Below are 17,502 nucleotides of genomic sequence, written 5' to 3'. Positions count from 1 at the left end.
GTGATTAAAGCAGTGATTTTCAGCCTTTTCCATCTCAAAGCACACATAAACTAATCACTAAAATTCTGTGGCATACTGAAAAATATATTTTTTGCAGATCTGACAAAAATAGGTATAATTTTGATTCATTCACACTGGACAGTTATTGTGGTATTGGCTATTGTCATTTTTTAATTTGACATCCTAAGGGAAAAGAGGTCAGTGTCTCTGACTAAATAGTCAGGTATTGCATGTTCTAAAAATTCTCATGGCACACGTTGAAAATCGCTGGATTAAAGGCTTTGGATGTACTTCCAATTACTAAGAAACTTTTTATTTCACAAATAACTCCAAGCCACAGTTACAACAAGGTTTTCTTATTTATCACAGTCCTTTCTTTAATAATCTTTATTAGTACATTCCCAAGAGCCCAAGTCTCTTAATGTTGACAGATGTTCCTTAGTTAGTAATAATTTTGTGCTTCCAGAAAGTTAATTACTTTGACTCCCTTTCATTCTAAAAATCAGATGTAAATTGCAAACAGGTTATTCATGGATTGCAAAAGAAATAGTTTCCCCATACCAGCTTAAGAAGTATAGTGCTGTGAATGTCTTAGGTCCTCAAAAATGCTGTTCTATAAATAAATGTATTGATTAATGAAATTACATTAGCTGTTTAGGTGAAATTAGCAAACTTATCCCCCAAACAAATAACTTAAGTGGTCATAGAATGCATGGTTTTCTGCCAAATAATAAAATTAGACTCCAGATGTGAGTCAATAGCAATAATTTATTGACATTACATTAAAGGTGAACTTCTCCCCTCTTCTTTAAACAAGTATGCTTTTGGTATCTGGAAAGAATCTGATCTTTTACTAATTATCACCAAAAAAATGAACTTCTATCCATCTCTTGCATTATATGCAAAAATTAATTTAAAATGGATCATAGACCTAAGTATAAAATCCTTGAAATCTTCTGAAAGAAAACATAGGAGACAGTCTTTGTGACTTTGTGTTAGGGAAGGATTTCTTAAGTATGACACCAAAAGCAAGGTCCATGGGAATCCAATACACTGAAAGTCATCAACATTAAAAGCTTCTGCCTTTAGAAAGATAGTGTTAAGAAAGTGATAAAAAAAAACAGGCCACAGATGGGGAGAAAATATTTGCAAAACATGTGTCTGATAAAGGCCTTGTAACCAGAATATGTAAAACTGTAATCAGATGGGTTTGAATTACCTAATTAACAAACAGTATAAGCAAAGTATAATTCCCAGTGCTGATGAGACTGTAGATAAAATGGATATGTTCATGCAATGCTGACTGAAGAAAAAAATTGGCAAAATGTATTTAGAAAGTAACTTAGAAATACATATCAAGAACCTAATAAAAACCATCCCCAATAAGCCCACTCAGGAATTTATCTCAAGTACATAATTAGAGATGAGTAAGAATGTTTAGGCAGCATTACTTACAAAAGAAAAGGAAACAACCTAAGCATTCAGCTGTAAGTAAATGCCTTAATACAATGGGGATTTTGATGTAGATTATCTATGAAACCATGAAAAATCACATTCTAAAAATATTTATTAACATGAAAATGTTCATGATATAATAAGTGAAAAAAGAATGAAAAAGTCATTTAATTGGTGCAATCCCAATTTGGTATACACACTCTATAAGTATACACATTCAGAAAATACAGGCAGGAGGAAATACACCAGCATATCAATAGTGCACGTTGAGGCCAGGAGTTTTAAGGAGAGCCATGTTAACTAGAGGGAGAGGGAGTGGGGAGTTAAAGAGGAATGAAGGTAGGATTTTGCCTGAGCCTATTTTAGAAAGGGTAGAAAATTGAAATGAGTGTTAAGAAAGAAACTAAGCAAAGAAACAAGGCAGGAAAGCTTCTAGTAATGAAGCTACAAAATAATTGTTTGCTGATAATGATTATAATAATGAATTTAATGAATACTTTGAGTCAACTGAAAGAAGAAATATCTGCCTGGTGCAGAAACTTTGGTATATCAGAGTGGGGGGAAAATGTTGAAAATTTTAAGTTGGAGCAAAATTATAAAAGGCATCTAATACCAGTTTGAAAATGTTCAATTTTCTTCTCTAGAAAGTGGGAGTCCCTAAATATTTTTGAATAGAGAAATCCATTAATAAAAATGGTGTTTGGAAGGTTAATCTAGCAGTGATGTTAGGCTGGACCAAAGGGCTTTGTGAATACGCATACACACACATGCTTAATTGAATGAGGTCACTGAAATAGTTCCAGGCATATCGTGACCAAGGCCAGATCTGGGGAGGTGGCAAAAGAGGTGGAAAACCTTAGTTAACTTCATATATTTCTGGAGTTAAGCAGGCTAGGCTTAACTTCCTTTTACAAAGCAGGAAACCAGAGCAACAAGAGCTGAAACGCTTCATGTCAATAGAACTTCCCATTGTCACCTTTAAAACAAACTCTAAGATTGAACAAAAGCATTGCTCTTTCTCCTAGACTCTTTATCTCGATAGCCTTATTTCATATTCTCTCTCTTATAATTATCATTACATGTACATACACAAAATTGTACATTATCATTGGTTATAGGTTAATAAAAGTTCAAGTACATAGGTTATTGCATTAGCCTGCCCTATGAACCTAGTCGTCATTTGCTTTTTTGAACTAAAAATATTAATTATTAAAAAAAGAGCCTCCCTCCCCCCACAGACAGAATATTTTCTTATTGTTCCTGTGGATAGAACAGCAGTAGATTTATGGAGGAAACAAATCACAGTGTGTGAAGGGAGTAATTTATCCGGTTGTCTTTGAAGTTACTCCAGCACAAAAAGTCACCACCATCTAAAATGTTTTGAGTTGGTCCCTAACCAGTGTGGTTCAGTTGGTTGGGCATCATCCCATAATGCGAAAGGTTGCCGGTTCGATCCCTGGTCAGGGAACATGCTTGGATTGTGGGTTTGGTCTCCGGTCAAGGCAACTGGGTGCAAAAGGCCACCAATCAAGGCTTGTCTCTCACATTGATGTTTTCTGCCTCTCTTTCTCCCTCCATTCCCCTTTCTCTAAAAATAAATAAATAGAATCATAAAAAAATAAAATGTTTTGAGTTGGAAAATAAAGGAGGTTCTTCCCACAGAGGAAACAGGATCAGAATTCAGAGTCCCTGACCATGGGTTAATTCTGTTATAATTATTGTAGATGTAATCAAATCCAAACCACTTTACTACTGTAGTTTAATAATTTAAAAATACTTGTGTAAGTCTGAATGAAACTTAAAGAGTCATGATGACTAAATGTAATGTGGTACCCTAGATGGTATTCTGGACCATATGTTAGGGGAAAACAAAGGAAATACAAGTAAAATATGGAGTTTAGTTAATAAGGCACTGATGTTGTTTCTTGGCTGTGACAAAGGTACCATGCTAATGTAAGATGCTAACAGGAGAAACTGGGTGCAAAGTATGTAACAACTGTCTGTGTTATCTTTGTGACTTTTCTGTAAATCTGAAACTATTTTTTTAAAATTAAAAGTTTATTTAAAAATAGTTGTGTGGAATAATTACAAGTTCCACTATTCCCTGCAGACCCATAAAGGTAATATGTACCTGCATTTGCCTCTGAAACTTCTCTGGGTACAGCACACAAAATTCTGCTACTGCACTTAGGTATAACCCACATTCTCCCTCAAGAACATCAGTAGTGTCCTTCCAACCTCAGCTATAATGATTTTGTCTACCCATTAAAAAAATCTTCCTTTTTCTATCTGACTTATTTTGCTTAGCATGATATTCTCAAGATCCATTCATATTGTCCCATATGGCAGTATTTCACTCATATGTGGAATATAAAACTGAAAGCAACAAATGAATAAACAAGTCAAACAAAAGCTGACAGACAGACAACAGTATGGTGGTTACTGCAGGGAAAGGGGGTGGATGGAGAGATGGTAGAAAAGGATAAAATGGGTCAAACATATAGTGACAGAAGAAGACTTGACTTTGGTGAACACACAATGCACTATACAGATCATGTATTATAGAATTGTATGCCTGAAACCTAATAAAATTTAAAAATAAAAAGTTGTCCTGAAGTCATTTTTCGTATTTTATTTTGGTATTATATTATGTCTACTGGGCACACTTTCCATGGCAAATACACTGACACAATCTCAGAAGAGATGAAACGTCAGCACAGGGTAGATGTGTGTGTTTTTTCCATTTCTCTATTACTGCCCTTTGAAGTCCAGGCTTTCAGAAAGGAAGGACAGAATTTGCAAAGACCTAGCTCTCAAAGCTCAGGAAGGGAGTAAGGTTTAGCTGCCTTCTTGGTTACTCAACTCCTTCACTTACGGGAAGCTGAGCCCATGGTAAAATGAATTCTAGCTCTGTGCTGCTGTTGAAAGGGGGCAGTCTCATTCACAAAGATGGTCTTGTTGTATTTTAATGATCATATTCTTCCACCATAGATGAGCTTGGTACTCTGCAGCTTGAGGAGATGAAGTGCACAGAATCACAGAACTGTTTCATACTGTTTTTTTTTTCTGAGGGGGATGGAGGGGTATAAAAATGTACTTTGCAAATGTTTTCTTAATGTTTATTTTGGCATTTTATATGTAAATAGGCTACAAGAGACTGTCCATTATGTTGTAGTTAAGACATTAATTTTTCATAAGCATTTTATTATACTTGCTAAGTGCAAATAAGGAAATTTTACCCATAAATATTTGAATAATTACTCAGTGGAGTCATTCCATATTTTACAGTAATAAGGCTGACTTGTCCTGAGTGATGCTAATGAAAAATTTTAAAGTTACTTCACTGATTTAATTTCTCAAACTAGGTTCAGGTGGCCAAGCACCTAGGGGTCAGGGTATTCTCTAGGTAACACCACAAAATAATAATCCACTAAAATAATTCAATTTTTTTTTAATCAATCACATATGCTATTTCTAGATTATAGCATTCAACAAGTCATGACAGACACCAAAGGCTTAAGAATACTGTATTACAAAAACAAAAAAAAATATAAACTAAATACATTAAATATGTTTTTTGAAAAGTAAGAAAAGATATTTATTAGATTTTAACATCATTTTTTAAACAATTTTATTATTTCTTTTTAGAGGGAGGAGAAGGGAAGGAGAAAGAGAGGGAGAGCAAGATCCATGCGAGAGGGAAACATCTATCAGTTGCCTCTTGTTCACGCCACAACCCAACCCACAACTCAGGCATGTGTCCTGGCCAGGAATCTAACCTTGACCTTTTGCTTGGCGGGACAATGCCCAACCAACAGGTCTATACCAACTGAGACACACTGGTCAGGGCTTACCATCTTGGACCATTTTATGCACGCACTGTTCCACTGGAAAATAAGAAATACTGAGTAACACTAACATGAATCTAATGCCAGTTAATTTGTTTTTACTCTTAATTGCTTTTATTTTTCATTTATACATGTTAAATAGATTTTCATCGAATTATAGCATTAGAATTGATGTTGCAACACTAGAATTTCATCTCCTTCCTTTCTAGGAAAGTTACTACTACCCAAAATGGCAAAAAGCTATTTTAGTTCTGTGAAAATTACTAAAAAGAAACCTCATTTAATAAAGGAGTAAGGAGGCTGGAAGAGAGAAGTCTCATACACATGTCACTCAGTGTACACTACTGATCCCAATAGGAACAGATGATCTTACTTCTCTGACAAGAGGTAACAGTACACTACTACCTCGGCAGGCGAAAGAAAAGATTCCTCCTTGCCGAGTAGCATCTCAACCAATGGGAGACCGCCATAACTCAGCCAATGAGAAGCCACTACACTTCAAACTTTCAGTTTCCTCCAATGGACTCTTGGTTTACAATAGCCCCTCCCAAGTCTGTTAATGAACACTCTTGTCCTTTGTTTCTCTGGATTTGCATGTGGTTCACCATTAGACTGCATGTCCCAAATTGCAATTCTTTGTTGTTCCCAAATAAACCCATATGCTGGAGAGATATCTGGCTGTCTATTTGCCCAAGGTCAACAGCTCTGTTATAAATGTATAGATTTGTTTTCTGTTTTAGAGACATTTAACATATTAATAAACTAAGGTGCCTCAAAACATATAACATCTAAAGAAAACCACCAACAGAAATTACTTGGAACATTTGAGCAAGTTACCTAGAATTTATAGAGATGACACTGGTAAATAATGTCACACTGATTTGCAAATAGTTGCAACTTCATATGTGATGACTGATCCCTCACAAGCCATGTTTTCATAATTGCACGAGTACATTGGGAAAGTCAGTTCATCTTGGGTTCAAGTTACAGTTTGGCCCAGTATTGGCTGTATGAACTTGGGCATGTTGCCATTTCTTTGAAGCTCTGTGTTTTCAGCTATAAATTGAGACTTAAGAATACTTAACTTCACTGGGTTTTTATTAAGACTAATACAATACTATAACAAGTGGGCACATAACAGACCTTCAGAAATGTCTGTTTCTTTTTTCCTTCTGCCTTTTCCAAATGTTGGAACTAAGCAAAGACATAAAACATTTTGACAGTGACTTTGACTTTGAAGTCAATGACAGAACGGATGACAGAACTTGATGAAAGAATTTATTTACTGGAGCAGATAATTGTTGCTTTTAGTTATATTGGACAAAAAATTAAAAAGGCCAACCTATCTTTTACCCAAGTACAAACTATCAGGGCTTCCATTGGAACCCTGTAGTTTGCATTCCCACACTCCTGGCTCCAGCATATGTAAACACAGTGACTCTAAAATGCTTCCTGTAGAGGTGACAGAGCACTGCCTGTCTGATATTAGTTCCATTGGAGAAAGGTAGAGAACACTGGGCTCCCAAGTTTGCTGCTGCAACTACTTAGTTCAAAGCAAATGGGAGACTTCCTGCCAAGATGGAGGTGTAGGTGGACATATTGTGCCTCCTCGCAAAACCAAAAGAAGGACAACAATAATTTGAAAATAAAAAACAACCAGAACTGACAGAAGATCAAACTGTATGGAAGTCAGATAACCAAGGAGTTAAAGAGGAAACATTCATCCAGACTGGCAGGAGGGGTGGAGATGTGCAGCAGGGCAGAGAGGACTCATGGCAGGGAAGTGGCTGGAGGAACTGGCGAGGTGGCAGCTGGTAGAGTGGGCAGTCCCACATTCTCATAAACTGGGAGGAACAACTGGGGAGCGAGACAGACCACGCAACCCAGGGCTCCAGCATGGGGAAGCCTCAAACCTCTGACTAAAAAATCCTGTAGGGGTTGAGGCGGCAGTGGGAGAAACTCCCAGCCTCTCAGGAGAGTTTGTTGGAGAGACCCACAGGGTACAGAAATCTACCCACCTGGGAATTGGCACCAGAGGGGCCCAATTTTTTTTGTGGGTAGTGGGGGAAGTGACTGAAAAGTGGCAGAGAGTGGAGCAAGTGCCATGGTTTCCTCTCAGACCCTCCCCAACATACAGCATCACAATGCAGTGATGTGGGTTGCCCTCCCTGGTGAACACCTAAAACTCTGCCTCTTACTACATAACAGGTGCATGGAGACAGAAAAAATGGCCCAAATGAAAGAACAGATCAAGGATCCAGAAAAAATACAACTAAGCAACAAAGAGATAGCCAGCCTATCAGAGGCACAGTTCAAAACTCTGGTGATCAGAATGCTCACAGAATTGGTTGGGTATGGTCACAAATTAGATGAAAAAAAATAAAGGCTATGCTAAGTGAAATAAAGGAAAATGTACAGGGAACCAATAGTGACGGGAAGGAAACTGGGACTCAAATCAATGTTGTGGACCAGAAGGAAGAAAGAAACATTCAACCAGAAAAGAATGAAGAAACAAGAACTCAAAAAAATGAGAGGCTTAGGAACCTCCAGGATATTTTTAAATATTCCAACATTCAAATTATAGGAGTATCAAAAGGAGAACAGGAAGATCAGCAAATTGAAAACTTATTTGAATAATAAAGGAGAACTTTCTGAATCTGGCAAAGGAAATAGACTTCCAGGAAGTCTAGGAAGCCCAGAGAGTCCCACACAATTTGGACCCAAGGAGGAATACACCAAGGCACATCATAATTACATTAACCAAGATTAAAGATAAGGAGAAAATCTTAGAAGCAGCAAGAGAAAAGGAGAGAGTTACCTACAAAGGAGTTCTCATCAGACTGTCAGCTTTCTCAAAGGAGACCTTACAGGCAAGAAGGGGCTGGAAAGAAGTATTCCAAGTCATGAAAGGCAAGGACCTACACCCAAGATTTCTTTATCTAGCAAAGCTTTCATTTAGAATGGAAGGGCAGATAAAGTGCTTCTCGGATAACATCAAGTTAAAGGAGTTTATCATCACCAAATCCTTATTATATGAAATGTTAAAGGGACTTATCTAAGAAAAAGATAAAAAATATGAAACAGCAAAGTGACAGCAAATGCACAGTTATTAACAACCACTCCTAAAACAAAAACAAAAACAAAAACAAACTAAGCAAACAACTAGAACAGGAACAGAATCATAGACAGGAAGATCACAAAGAGCATTACTGGCAGAGGAGTGGGAGGGGGAGAGAAGGGAAGAAGGTACAGAGAATAAGAAGCATAAATGGTAGGTAGAAAATAGACAGGGGGAGGGTAAGAATAGTATAGGAAATGTAGAAGCCAAAGTATGTAGGACTTATAAATATGACCCATGGACATGAACTAAAGAGGGGGAATGTGGGTGGGAGGGGGTGTGCAGGGTGGAGCGGAATAAGGGGGGAAAATGGGACAACTATAATAACACAATCAATAAAATATATATTAAAAAAAAGCAAATGGGAAAAGACACTGAGATAGTAACTTCTGGAACCAAAACTGATCAGTTGAATAAAACCAATCATCATAGGTCCAACTCATATACATGTCAGACTTTCTGGAACCTCAACCATTCTGAGAAAAGAGTTTGTGAAATGGAAGAGAAGAATGAACACATTCATTGGCATAAAGGCATAGTATTAAGCGCCTGTGTTTCACTCAGCATAAGAGGTTTCCATAAAATACAGGCAGTCCTCATTTGACTCAGCTCTCCTTTGTGTACCCAAGACCTGTCCTTATTTAGGTCAGCTTCTCAATCAAGCCATGTATGGTGATGCTTCCTTTTCCTGTCTCACTTCTTCATCCCTGAACTTATCATACCATTGACATCTTCAAATGAAAGAAGAGATAGGACACAACCAGTGGCTAAGCAATGGCTATTTTGCAATCTTTTCCCTTGAAGTCTTCTGAACAAATGACACTATTCATGAGGCTTTCCTTGAAATGCCTTCCTTCCTGCTCAGGATGCTATGAGGCTGCTAGTCTAAGTCATTCCCTGTACTTTCTGTCTCACATGTGCTTAATGATGCAATGCAATGTGCATCAAGGCAATTCACCTGTGAAAATAAAGGTCTGAGTCCTAATTTTGCCTGTTCAGACACAAGCTCCTTTAGGGAATAATCATACTTCATTATGTGTAAAGCAAATCACTTCCACTTACTATATGAGACTGCTTTAAGAAACAACATCAGGGTGCTAATACTTCAAATAGAAAAACATCATGTAGCATACAATTGTTTGTACCATTTAACTTACTGCATGTTTATGTCATCGTGAGATATGAAAAAAGGTCCAAAAGCCAAGGGCAGAGAAAATCAACAAGTGAGCATACATGGCTGGAAGGTATATGAAATAAAGATTCAGTTGTTACTTCACTCAACAGCCAGAATTTTCATCTCTATGGGTAAAGGTATCTAATGATTGTCATTAGTACATCTTCCACCAGGTGATGATTGCAGCCCTCTCTGGTGAGGGTTATTGTGGAATGTTGTTTTTCATTTTTTCAAATGGGTTAAATTAATAGTTGAGCTGCAGCTGGTCACCATCTACCCAGGCCCACATTCATCATGGGTTAGCTATTGTTTTATTGGAGAATCCAAAATGAAATGCTTTGGCCTTTATATTTAAAAAGGATGTCTGCAAATTTCGATAACAGAAGAAAGTCACTTGGGGTCACCACAGGGAGCTCACCATGTCCTTTCTGTCCATGGGTCAGAGATGGAAAACTGATCCCAGGACTGCTATTTAATGTAGGTGTTGCCAATCATAATCAGCCACTATAACTTAGCGTGAAAGTCAGTCTCCTAAACTATTTAACATTAACTTCTCAACTATGAAAATGCATTCTATATGCCAATGAATAGCCACAGAAGCAAAAAGCTTTCTCAAAGCCAGCTTCAATAAGCTCCTGCCTGCTGACCTCTGGTCCTTTAGAGAGGGTTCTCACACAAACTGACTTCATGGGCCAACCTGCCCTGGAAAGCTATGTCTTCTGAGGGTTCTCTCACTTTTTGGCCACTCTTTCTCTGGGCATTCTTTTGTGGGTCCCACTGTTTCCTAAACTATGTGGATCCTAAACTATGGTTCCCCATGAAATTCTTCACCCATTGCTCTACCCACTTTTTGATCTTTCTGTCTGCTGAGTGACAATATAAATGAATGAAATATTATTCTCCTGAGACATTCTACCCTCACTGAAAATCCAGGATATATAGATCTGATTCAGACCCCTCTCCAAGCACAGACTTCCCCAGCTTGAAGGGCTCCTTATCTACAGAACAGTTCAGACTCCTCAGGTGGCTCCTGTGGCCACTGGAGGGATGGACAGGAAGCTGGTCTTCCTGTCCAGCTTCACTCTGGGCCTCTCTCCAGTCCTCTGCTCTTCTCGCTGTCAGCTTCTCTATTCACTAAGCTCCTCCTGTCTGGCATGATCCAGCCCATCTTGTTCACCTGTATGACAGATATCTTTAAAATGTCACTGCTCCTTCATTACTTCTTGTGACACATCTGTCCACCTTCCTAGCTTCAGTATGGCTTCCTATCTGAGTCCCTGCCTCTTGACGTGTACCTCTGCTACTGTATTTACAAAGCAGTATTATTTGTTTGGTGGTCTGTTTTCCTTCTGTGCTTGAGAGTTCCTCAAGGGCGGGGACTCCTTTGTAACCCCACTACTGCACAGAGATCCCTAGGAGGATTCAAGTCCCTCATATTCACTGAATTGAATGGAAAAGGCTCCAAATCAAGGTTGAAAACTACAGTTCCTTTTTGTTTCTCCTTGTCTCAACACATATTGGTTCTTCTTATATAATTTTGTTTATAATCATTCTTTCTTTCAAGTCCACCTGTGTCCATTTTAGTTCCGGCCCTTTTAGCTTCAAAGCTTTATCAATGCCCAAACTCTCAGAATGAGAAGCCTAAAAGCTTCAAGGATCTTTCTGTTCATGAATACTGCTTCCATGGAGTAATGTCAAGTCGCCACTGAGATCACTTTGATACTGGCATGTATGGGATTAGGCTCCACCCAATGGCATTAGAGTCTCCCACAGTCTGGTCCCTTCCTACCTGACCTTTCCCACAGTGGAGGAAAATTTTGTGTTTCGGAGTAAAGTATGCATTGTTTAGCATACATCTCTCTAGGGGTTACCTGATTCTAAGTCTAGGGGAGGACTGCACCTTTTGAGCTATTTTAAAACTGTTTCTATGGTGGATAACTGATAGCAATGCAAAATAATTCTTGTTTATAGATGGAAAAAACTGTCTAGTAAAGATTCAATGGACTTCCCTCTCCCACTGTGGAAGGAGCCAGTTTTGCTTCTGACTGCACATTCATTTCAACATTCCTGACTTATTAATGTGTCCATTGCGGTGGGGCATGTTAACTCACTGTTACTTTATTAATTTTTTTTATTTTTATTGTTGACACTATTATGAATGTCCTCATCCCTCCCCCACATGCCTCCACCCAGCCCCCACAACCCTGCTCTCTAGCTATCACCACACTGTTATTTATTTTTTAATATTTTCTTCTAAACTGGTAGTAATGTCCTTCTTTAATAATGAGTTAAATAAAACTTTGGCATGTGCTCATTTTATATTTCTATAAGTGTCACGATGCTGCCACTTTCTGAAGGTCATCCTTTAAAAATACACACCTCTGCCCCAACTAAGCTGATCTATTCATCAGTCCCAAAGATAACTTATAATGCCATGTTTCTGTTCAGGGCCTTTGCATAAAATGTTCCTATTCTCCTCACCAACACCCAGCAAAATCCTGTTGCTTCTATTGTTTTAGGCACCTGACAAACTATTTCCTCCTCTTGTAGAAAGCTTTATCTAGTCTCCTGGCTCCAAAGTGCCATAATGCTTATTATCTGCACCATTCACGTGACACTTATACCTGAGGGCCCTGTCAGAGCTGTCTGTGCACTGCCTGGCCATCCTTTCACGACTGAGACTCCTGGAAAGCAGGAACCACATCTTTACATCTCTTTGTCCCAACAGGGCTTTGTAAGTATGAGTATACACACACAAACACTGAATACATGGTTGCCAAAATAAAGAATTATTACCAGGGCAATTTTTCATTTACTTCACTTCCTAACCCCTGACCACTGAGTTAGGTATTAAAATAAATTAGTGACAGTACATATTTTCAGAATGCTGTTGGAAATCTCTCCTACTTTTACTAATTCTCATTATTGATAAGACTTCCTTGCTATCAGGGACTGGAAGTCCTCCGTAGTATCCCCACAGTGTACTGTGCTTTGTCCTTCTACCCTGAGCTGACTCACTAGCCTGAGGTTATATCTGCTCACATGTTTCTTCTCTTATGCTAACTAGACCAGAGGCCTCCAGGGCAGGTACCTGTTAATTCTAACATTAAGGGCACAAATTTCTAGCTCTCCATGGTGTAAAGCTGTCACTAGATTGACTTGTCTCCCACCAATAGTGAGCTTTAAAAAGTTAATTCTATTTAGACATCTTGTCATTTATGAAACAATAGGGCTTTTTCCCCAGGTCTATTCTATACAGGATTAGACTGTAATTAGGTTAAGAGATATTAAACCAATAGTTATTTAAATACAAAAGCAATTTAAAAGAAAAATTAAGGAAACATGAGCTTTAACCTCTTTCTTTTTTTGTCTCTTTCTCTCTATATAAATATATAAAAACATATATGAAATACATTGATATATAAATATATGAAATATATAAATACATAAAATATATAAATATATGACATACATATATAAATATGTATGAAATACATCTAAATGTGTATACATATATAAATACATTTAGATTTAAACTGAAAAATTGACAAATTCTAGGAGAATTCCACAGTAGAACAACAGAGATAGAGAACTGAAAACAGTAATCTCTGTTGGGCATTTTGGCAAAAACAGATTATATAATATCTAGCAGAGACAGATAGCATAAAATTTCCCCCCTCTTACATCTAAATGTAACTACATGATTAAGATCTGGCCAACTGGATATAATCAGTAGTGCTGTGTGCAATGTCAGGATATTGTTTTTTGTTATTACTTCTTTTTCCTATAATTCTTTTTCCATTTCTTCTTCCTGCTGCCTGGAATCCAGATGGAAAGGCTGAGATCCAGAAACCCAAGTAGGCCATAGATGACTTTGGGAATGTAAGTCACACACAGGAAAACAAAAAATACATAGATACTGATTTTTCTTATACTGCTTGAATGTGAGAAAAATTTCTATCTTGTTTGAGCTATTGTTATTTTATATGTCATTTGTAGCCAAACCTAATCTTAACTGATATAGGATCTTTGATCCTTCACTTGTTGAAAACTCCCCTCTGAATTCTTACCAATGTAACATCTTAGAAATAAAAGCACGTTATAGCCTGAAGATTCCAGGCTTCATAGTCTGAACATAAGGATTCCAGTGTTGGCGCCTTCAGGCTTTTGTCATAATTCTGGGCAACCTCTTTGTGACTCATTGCTATTCGATGTAATATAGGGATGATGCTGATAATGAGACCTTCTGGGGGTTCTTGGATGGACTGAGTGATGTCAGGTGAGATAATATGTGAGGAGGGGCTTGGTAAATTATCAAGGATTACATAATTTTTAAAAGTTTGCTTCTATTTCTAGCAAGTAAAAAATGAATCATGGGCTTGTTAAGTGGAGGAGGAAACACAGTCACCCAGAATGAGGCACTGAAAGTACAGAAGCCCAGCTCTCTATAGCTTATCATTCACACCAGTGAAACTTCAAAGGAAGAAACTGATAAACACATCCTCTAAACAGAGACCTGCTGGATGCTCTTCAGAGGACACACTCAGCATAGCGCCTATCCTAAGCTAAGCACTGAATAAATGTGACTTCTGCTATTACCACATCACAGCAATGGCATCCACACCAGGCAAAGTGGCACCACCACCATGTTCTTTTCCCACAGACAGATCTCTGTGTCAATCCAGATTAAAATCCTACTGCTTGGAATCAGAACAAGGGGAATTACATAATTTGAACATTTCATATGAAAAGACTGAGAGAGCTTGACACATTCGTGGTGTTGTCAATGGGACCATGATTCTTATAGTTTGCTGGTGAAACACTGGATGGGTACTTTCAAAGATGGCTTGACCGACTTTTTGTCATTGAACCCACAGGTAGCCCAACTTTACTCATGTTTCTATATGGCCTGAGATAGGCTCTGTAGGTTGCCTTTGCTAACTGTTCATATCTAAATTTATGGTTTAATGATGAGAGGATATGGGTGTTACTTGAAAGTTACCATTGACCATCTCATGACTGGCTCTCTCCTGAGTACACAGAGATGTGTTACAGTTCAGTGCTTCTCAAGCTTAAATGTGTTTCTGGGTCACCTGGAGATCATTAAGTTGCAGACTCCAGTTCAAGAGATTTGGGAAAAAACAGCAATTCTGCCTTGTAATATTTTGAGCAGCAAGGTCAAAAGTATTACAGTTAAATAAGTGGCAAAGTGGGGATTTAAACCTAGGTCTGTTTAATTCCAAAAGCTGTCTCTTTTCCACAGTACTGAAATGCAGAACTAGAGTGCTGAATAATAAATGGGAAATTGTGTTAAAGACAAATTATTTAAGATAACTATTATCTGCAATGTTAAAATTTAGAAATACTGTTTCCCCAGAGAATGAAGAAAGAGGTAGATTAAGCTGGAGAAAAATAACAGCATATTTTTTGAGCAAAGAACAGTGACGATCTAATAGGATAGAAATGAATTATATAAAAGAGAGTGAAAAATTATGAAAGACAGCTGATAAATATTTACATTCTCAAAGGGAACAGAGAGAGCCCCAACTTGCCACATTTCCAAAACGATGACCCCAGACATTTACCCAGGGTTGCTGACCACCCAAGCATCTGCCAGGTGACAACAATCTAGATGACATGATGAGAGGAGACAGCTCCATGACACGTGAGGGTAGCCCACACTGTGTTTCAGCAGTGGTCCAGAAACCAGCCAGCTCTGCCAGCACATGCCGCTTATAAAATGCACAATGGAGGCTTTTGTCTCTATGGTCAGTCCTTACATTTTTGGTCAATCCTCAAATGAGTCTGGACTTTAATGGCCAGAGATCCTCCTGATTTCACATTAAAGGCAATCTCAAAGCCCCGCACAAAGTGTACTCCCTGTGTATTCCTCACTATTCTGGATCAGACCATGGTGCTTCTAGCACTGTGCTGTTTCTGCCCTTGGCACCACATGATGATTTTGAGAAGGACATTCTGTCTTCTTTGTTGTTAACTGCAGAAGTTCGGAAATGCCACAAACACATCTCCAACTTCCCTGATGTCCTATTATCCTTCATTCTGCAATATGACTACAGCCTTCTTGAACTTCCTGAACCAGAATCTGCCAGATTTGGTATTACCTATTGCTTAGAGTTGGAGATCCTTATAATAACCCTGATCTATTTTCAGAGGACTTTCTCTGTATTTATTTTGTCTTGTTTTGTTCATGTGTCACCTTCTTGGTTAGCACCTAAATTACTATACTGTTTTATAATTATGGTTTAGGTGGTTTCTCTCTCCCAGGATTGTGAATTCTTGAAGGGCTAACACCTAGATTCACTGCCTAGCACTGTGTCGAGCAAATAGTAGGTATTCAAGACAATACAGGGTGAAAATGTGAATAAACTCGAGTGCAGAGATCTGATCATCACACAGCACAGTAAGTCTTCACTTAATGTTATCAATAGGTTCTGTGACTTTAAGCAAAACATCGTATAACAAAACCAACTCTACCATAGGCTAATTGAAACCAACAAGAGTGAACTTCCTACAGCATCTCATTAATCTTATAAGGAAATGACACTGAATAAAACCGTGTTATTTGAGGACCTGCTGTATCATTTACTCAGGAGAATCTCAATAAGTTTTTAAATGGAAGTTCCTGCATCTTTCCTCAGCTTATTTAATTCTGTACACAAAGATTTGGGTTTAGGAAACAATCAATTGAGGATCTACTCATATTATGCCAACACTCTCTGGTTCTTTGCAATTCAAATCAATAGACATTTATTGAACATCTCTTATAAGCCATAACTGTAAACAAGCTGCAGGATCAGCTCCTAAGATCACACTCTATTGTCTTTGGGGCAGCTCGTCAGAAGTGAGTATCCAGCCCTTGCCTTTTGCACACTTTAATTAAATAAAAACCAGAGTATTACATAAGCCATCACATACTTGATCAAACTGGGGGTCTTCTCCACGTTGTAGGGATTTCGTCAATGGCTTTTCCTACAAAGAAAAATAATATGTATGGGAAAAATTATTAGAGGCTCTTGAATATTACAAAAGAAATGCCATTACTATTATAGTTTTCTCATCTATTTCTCTCTTCATGGGATGAAGAGGTGACAGTTTTCAAGTAAGTAAGAAACTGTCTTACTATTCTAACCTAAACACATTGATCTTTACTGCCACAATTCTTGATCTTCACCTTAACACATACCTCTTCTTTGACCAAAACATTAAAAATCTAATGTTCTAAGTGATACTGCATCTTTCAATGGAAATCACATCATAAAAACTATGGGATTCACTTGATAAATTTTAGTACCTATCTTGGGACTTGACATATAATAAAAAGTTGAAACGATATACTAGTCCAAGTCCCTGGATTTAGAAACAAAATAAGGTCAATTATTAGACTAGTGTTGAGGGTCAACCTACCAATCACACACTTACTAGGAATAATCAGTGAATTTGGGGCATGTTACTTGACTAGCACCACATCTAAATCTCTGCAGAAATAATCTGGGTAGTGACAAAGTTGTGCAGAAACATTTTCTCCTAATTATTACTTACATTCAAAAGCCTTACCTGACCTTCTAGCATTTTATAACTATGAACCATTTCTCCTTACCTGTTGTTTTGTTTTTTGGTATGGAAGTTAAGATTGACTCAAATCTGGTTTAGCATTAGAAACCATGTAAAAGTCATATATCAAAAAATAATGTTGCACTTTAACAAATGTTGATGTCCTATGACGATTCCACTTACATTTTGCCAATCACACAGACCCTCCCCTGCCTCACTTCTCCAACCTTCTGCTTTACCTGAAAAGGTGCTATATGCGTAAGGTGGATGCAAGCCCTACTCTCACCTGCAGACTGAAATATCTGAAGCTGGGTATCTCAAGCTCTACCAAAAGC

The 17,502-nt window shown here is 37.9% G+C and overlaps 1 protein-coding gene across 11 annotated transcripts in view; it reads right to left on the bottom strand.

The window, feature by feature from the left end:
* The window catches only part of FRY (FRY microtubule binding protein), a 541,372-nt gene that overhangs the window by 237,901 nt on the left and 285,969 nt on the right, over nucleotides 1–17,502 (bottom strand). For 10 of the 11 annotated variants that reach the window (XM_045844752.1, XM_045844742.1, XM_045844745.1 and 7 more), the window contains one exon: nucleotides 16,532–16,585. The exons of the other annotated variant lie outside the window; for it this stretch is intronic. In XM_045844752.1, coding sequence (XP_045700708.1) covers nucleotides 16,532–16,585 — 54 coding nt within the window. The remainder of the gene's footprint in view (nucleotides 1–16,531; nucleotides 16,586–17,502) is intronic. 11 annotated transcript variants of the gene reach the window in all.

This window comes from Phyllostomus hastatus, unplaced genomic scaffold, assembly GCF_019186645.2.
Source record: "Phyllostomus hastatus isolate PE091 unplaced genomic scaffold, TTU_PhHast_1.1 phas_contig_41, whole genome shotgun sequence".
Taxonomy (NCBI): domain Eukaryota; kingdom Metazoa; phylum Chordata; class Mammalia; order Chiroptera; family Phyllostomidae; genus Phyllostomus; species Phyllostomus hastatus.
The sequence above is the reverse complement of the archived record's forward strand: the minus strand, read 5'-3'. Positions and strand labels throughout refer to the sequence as shown.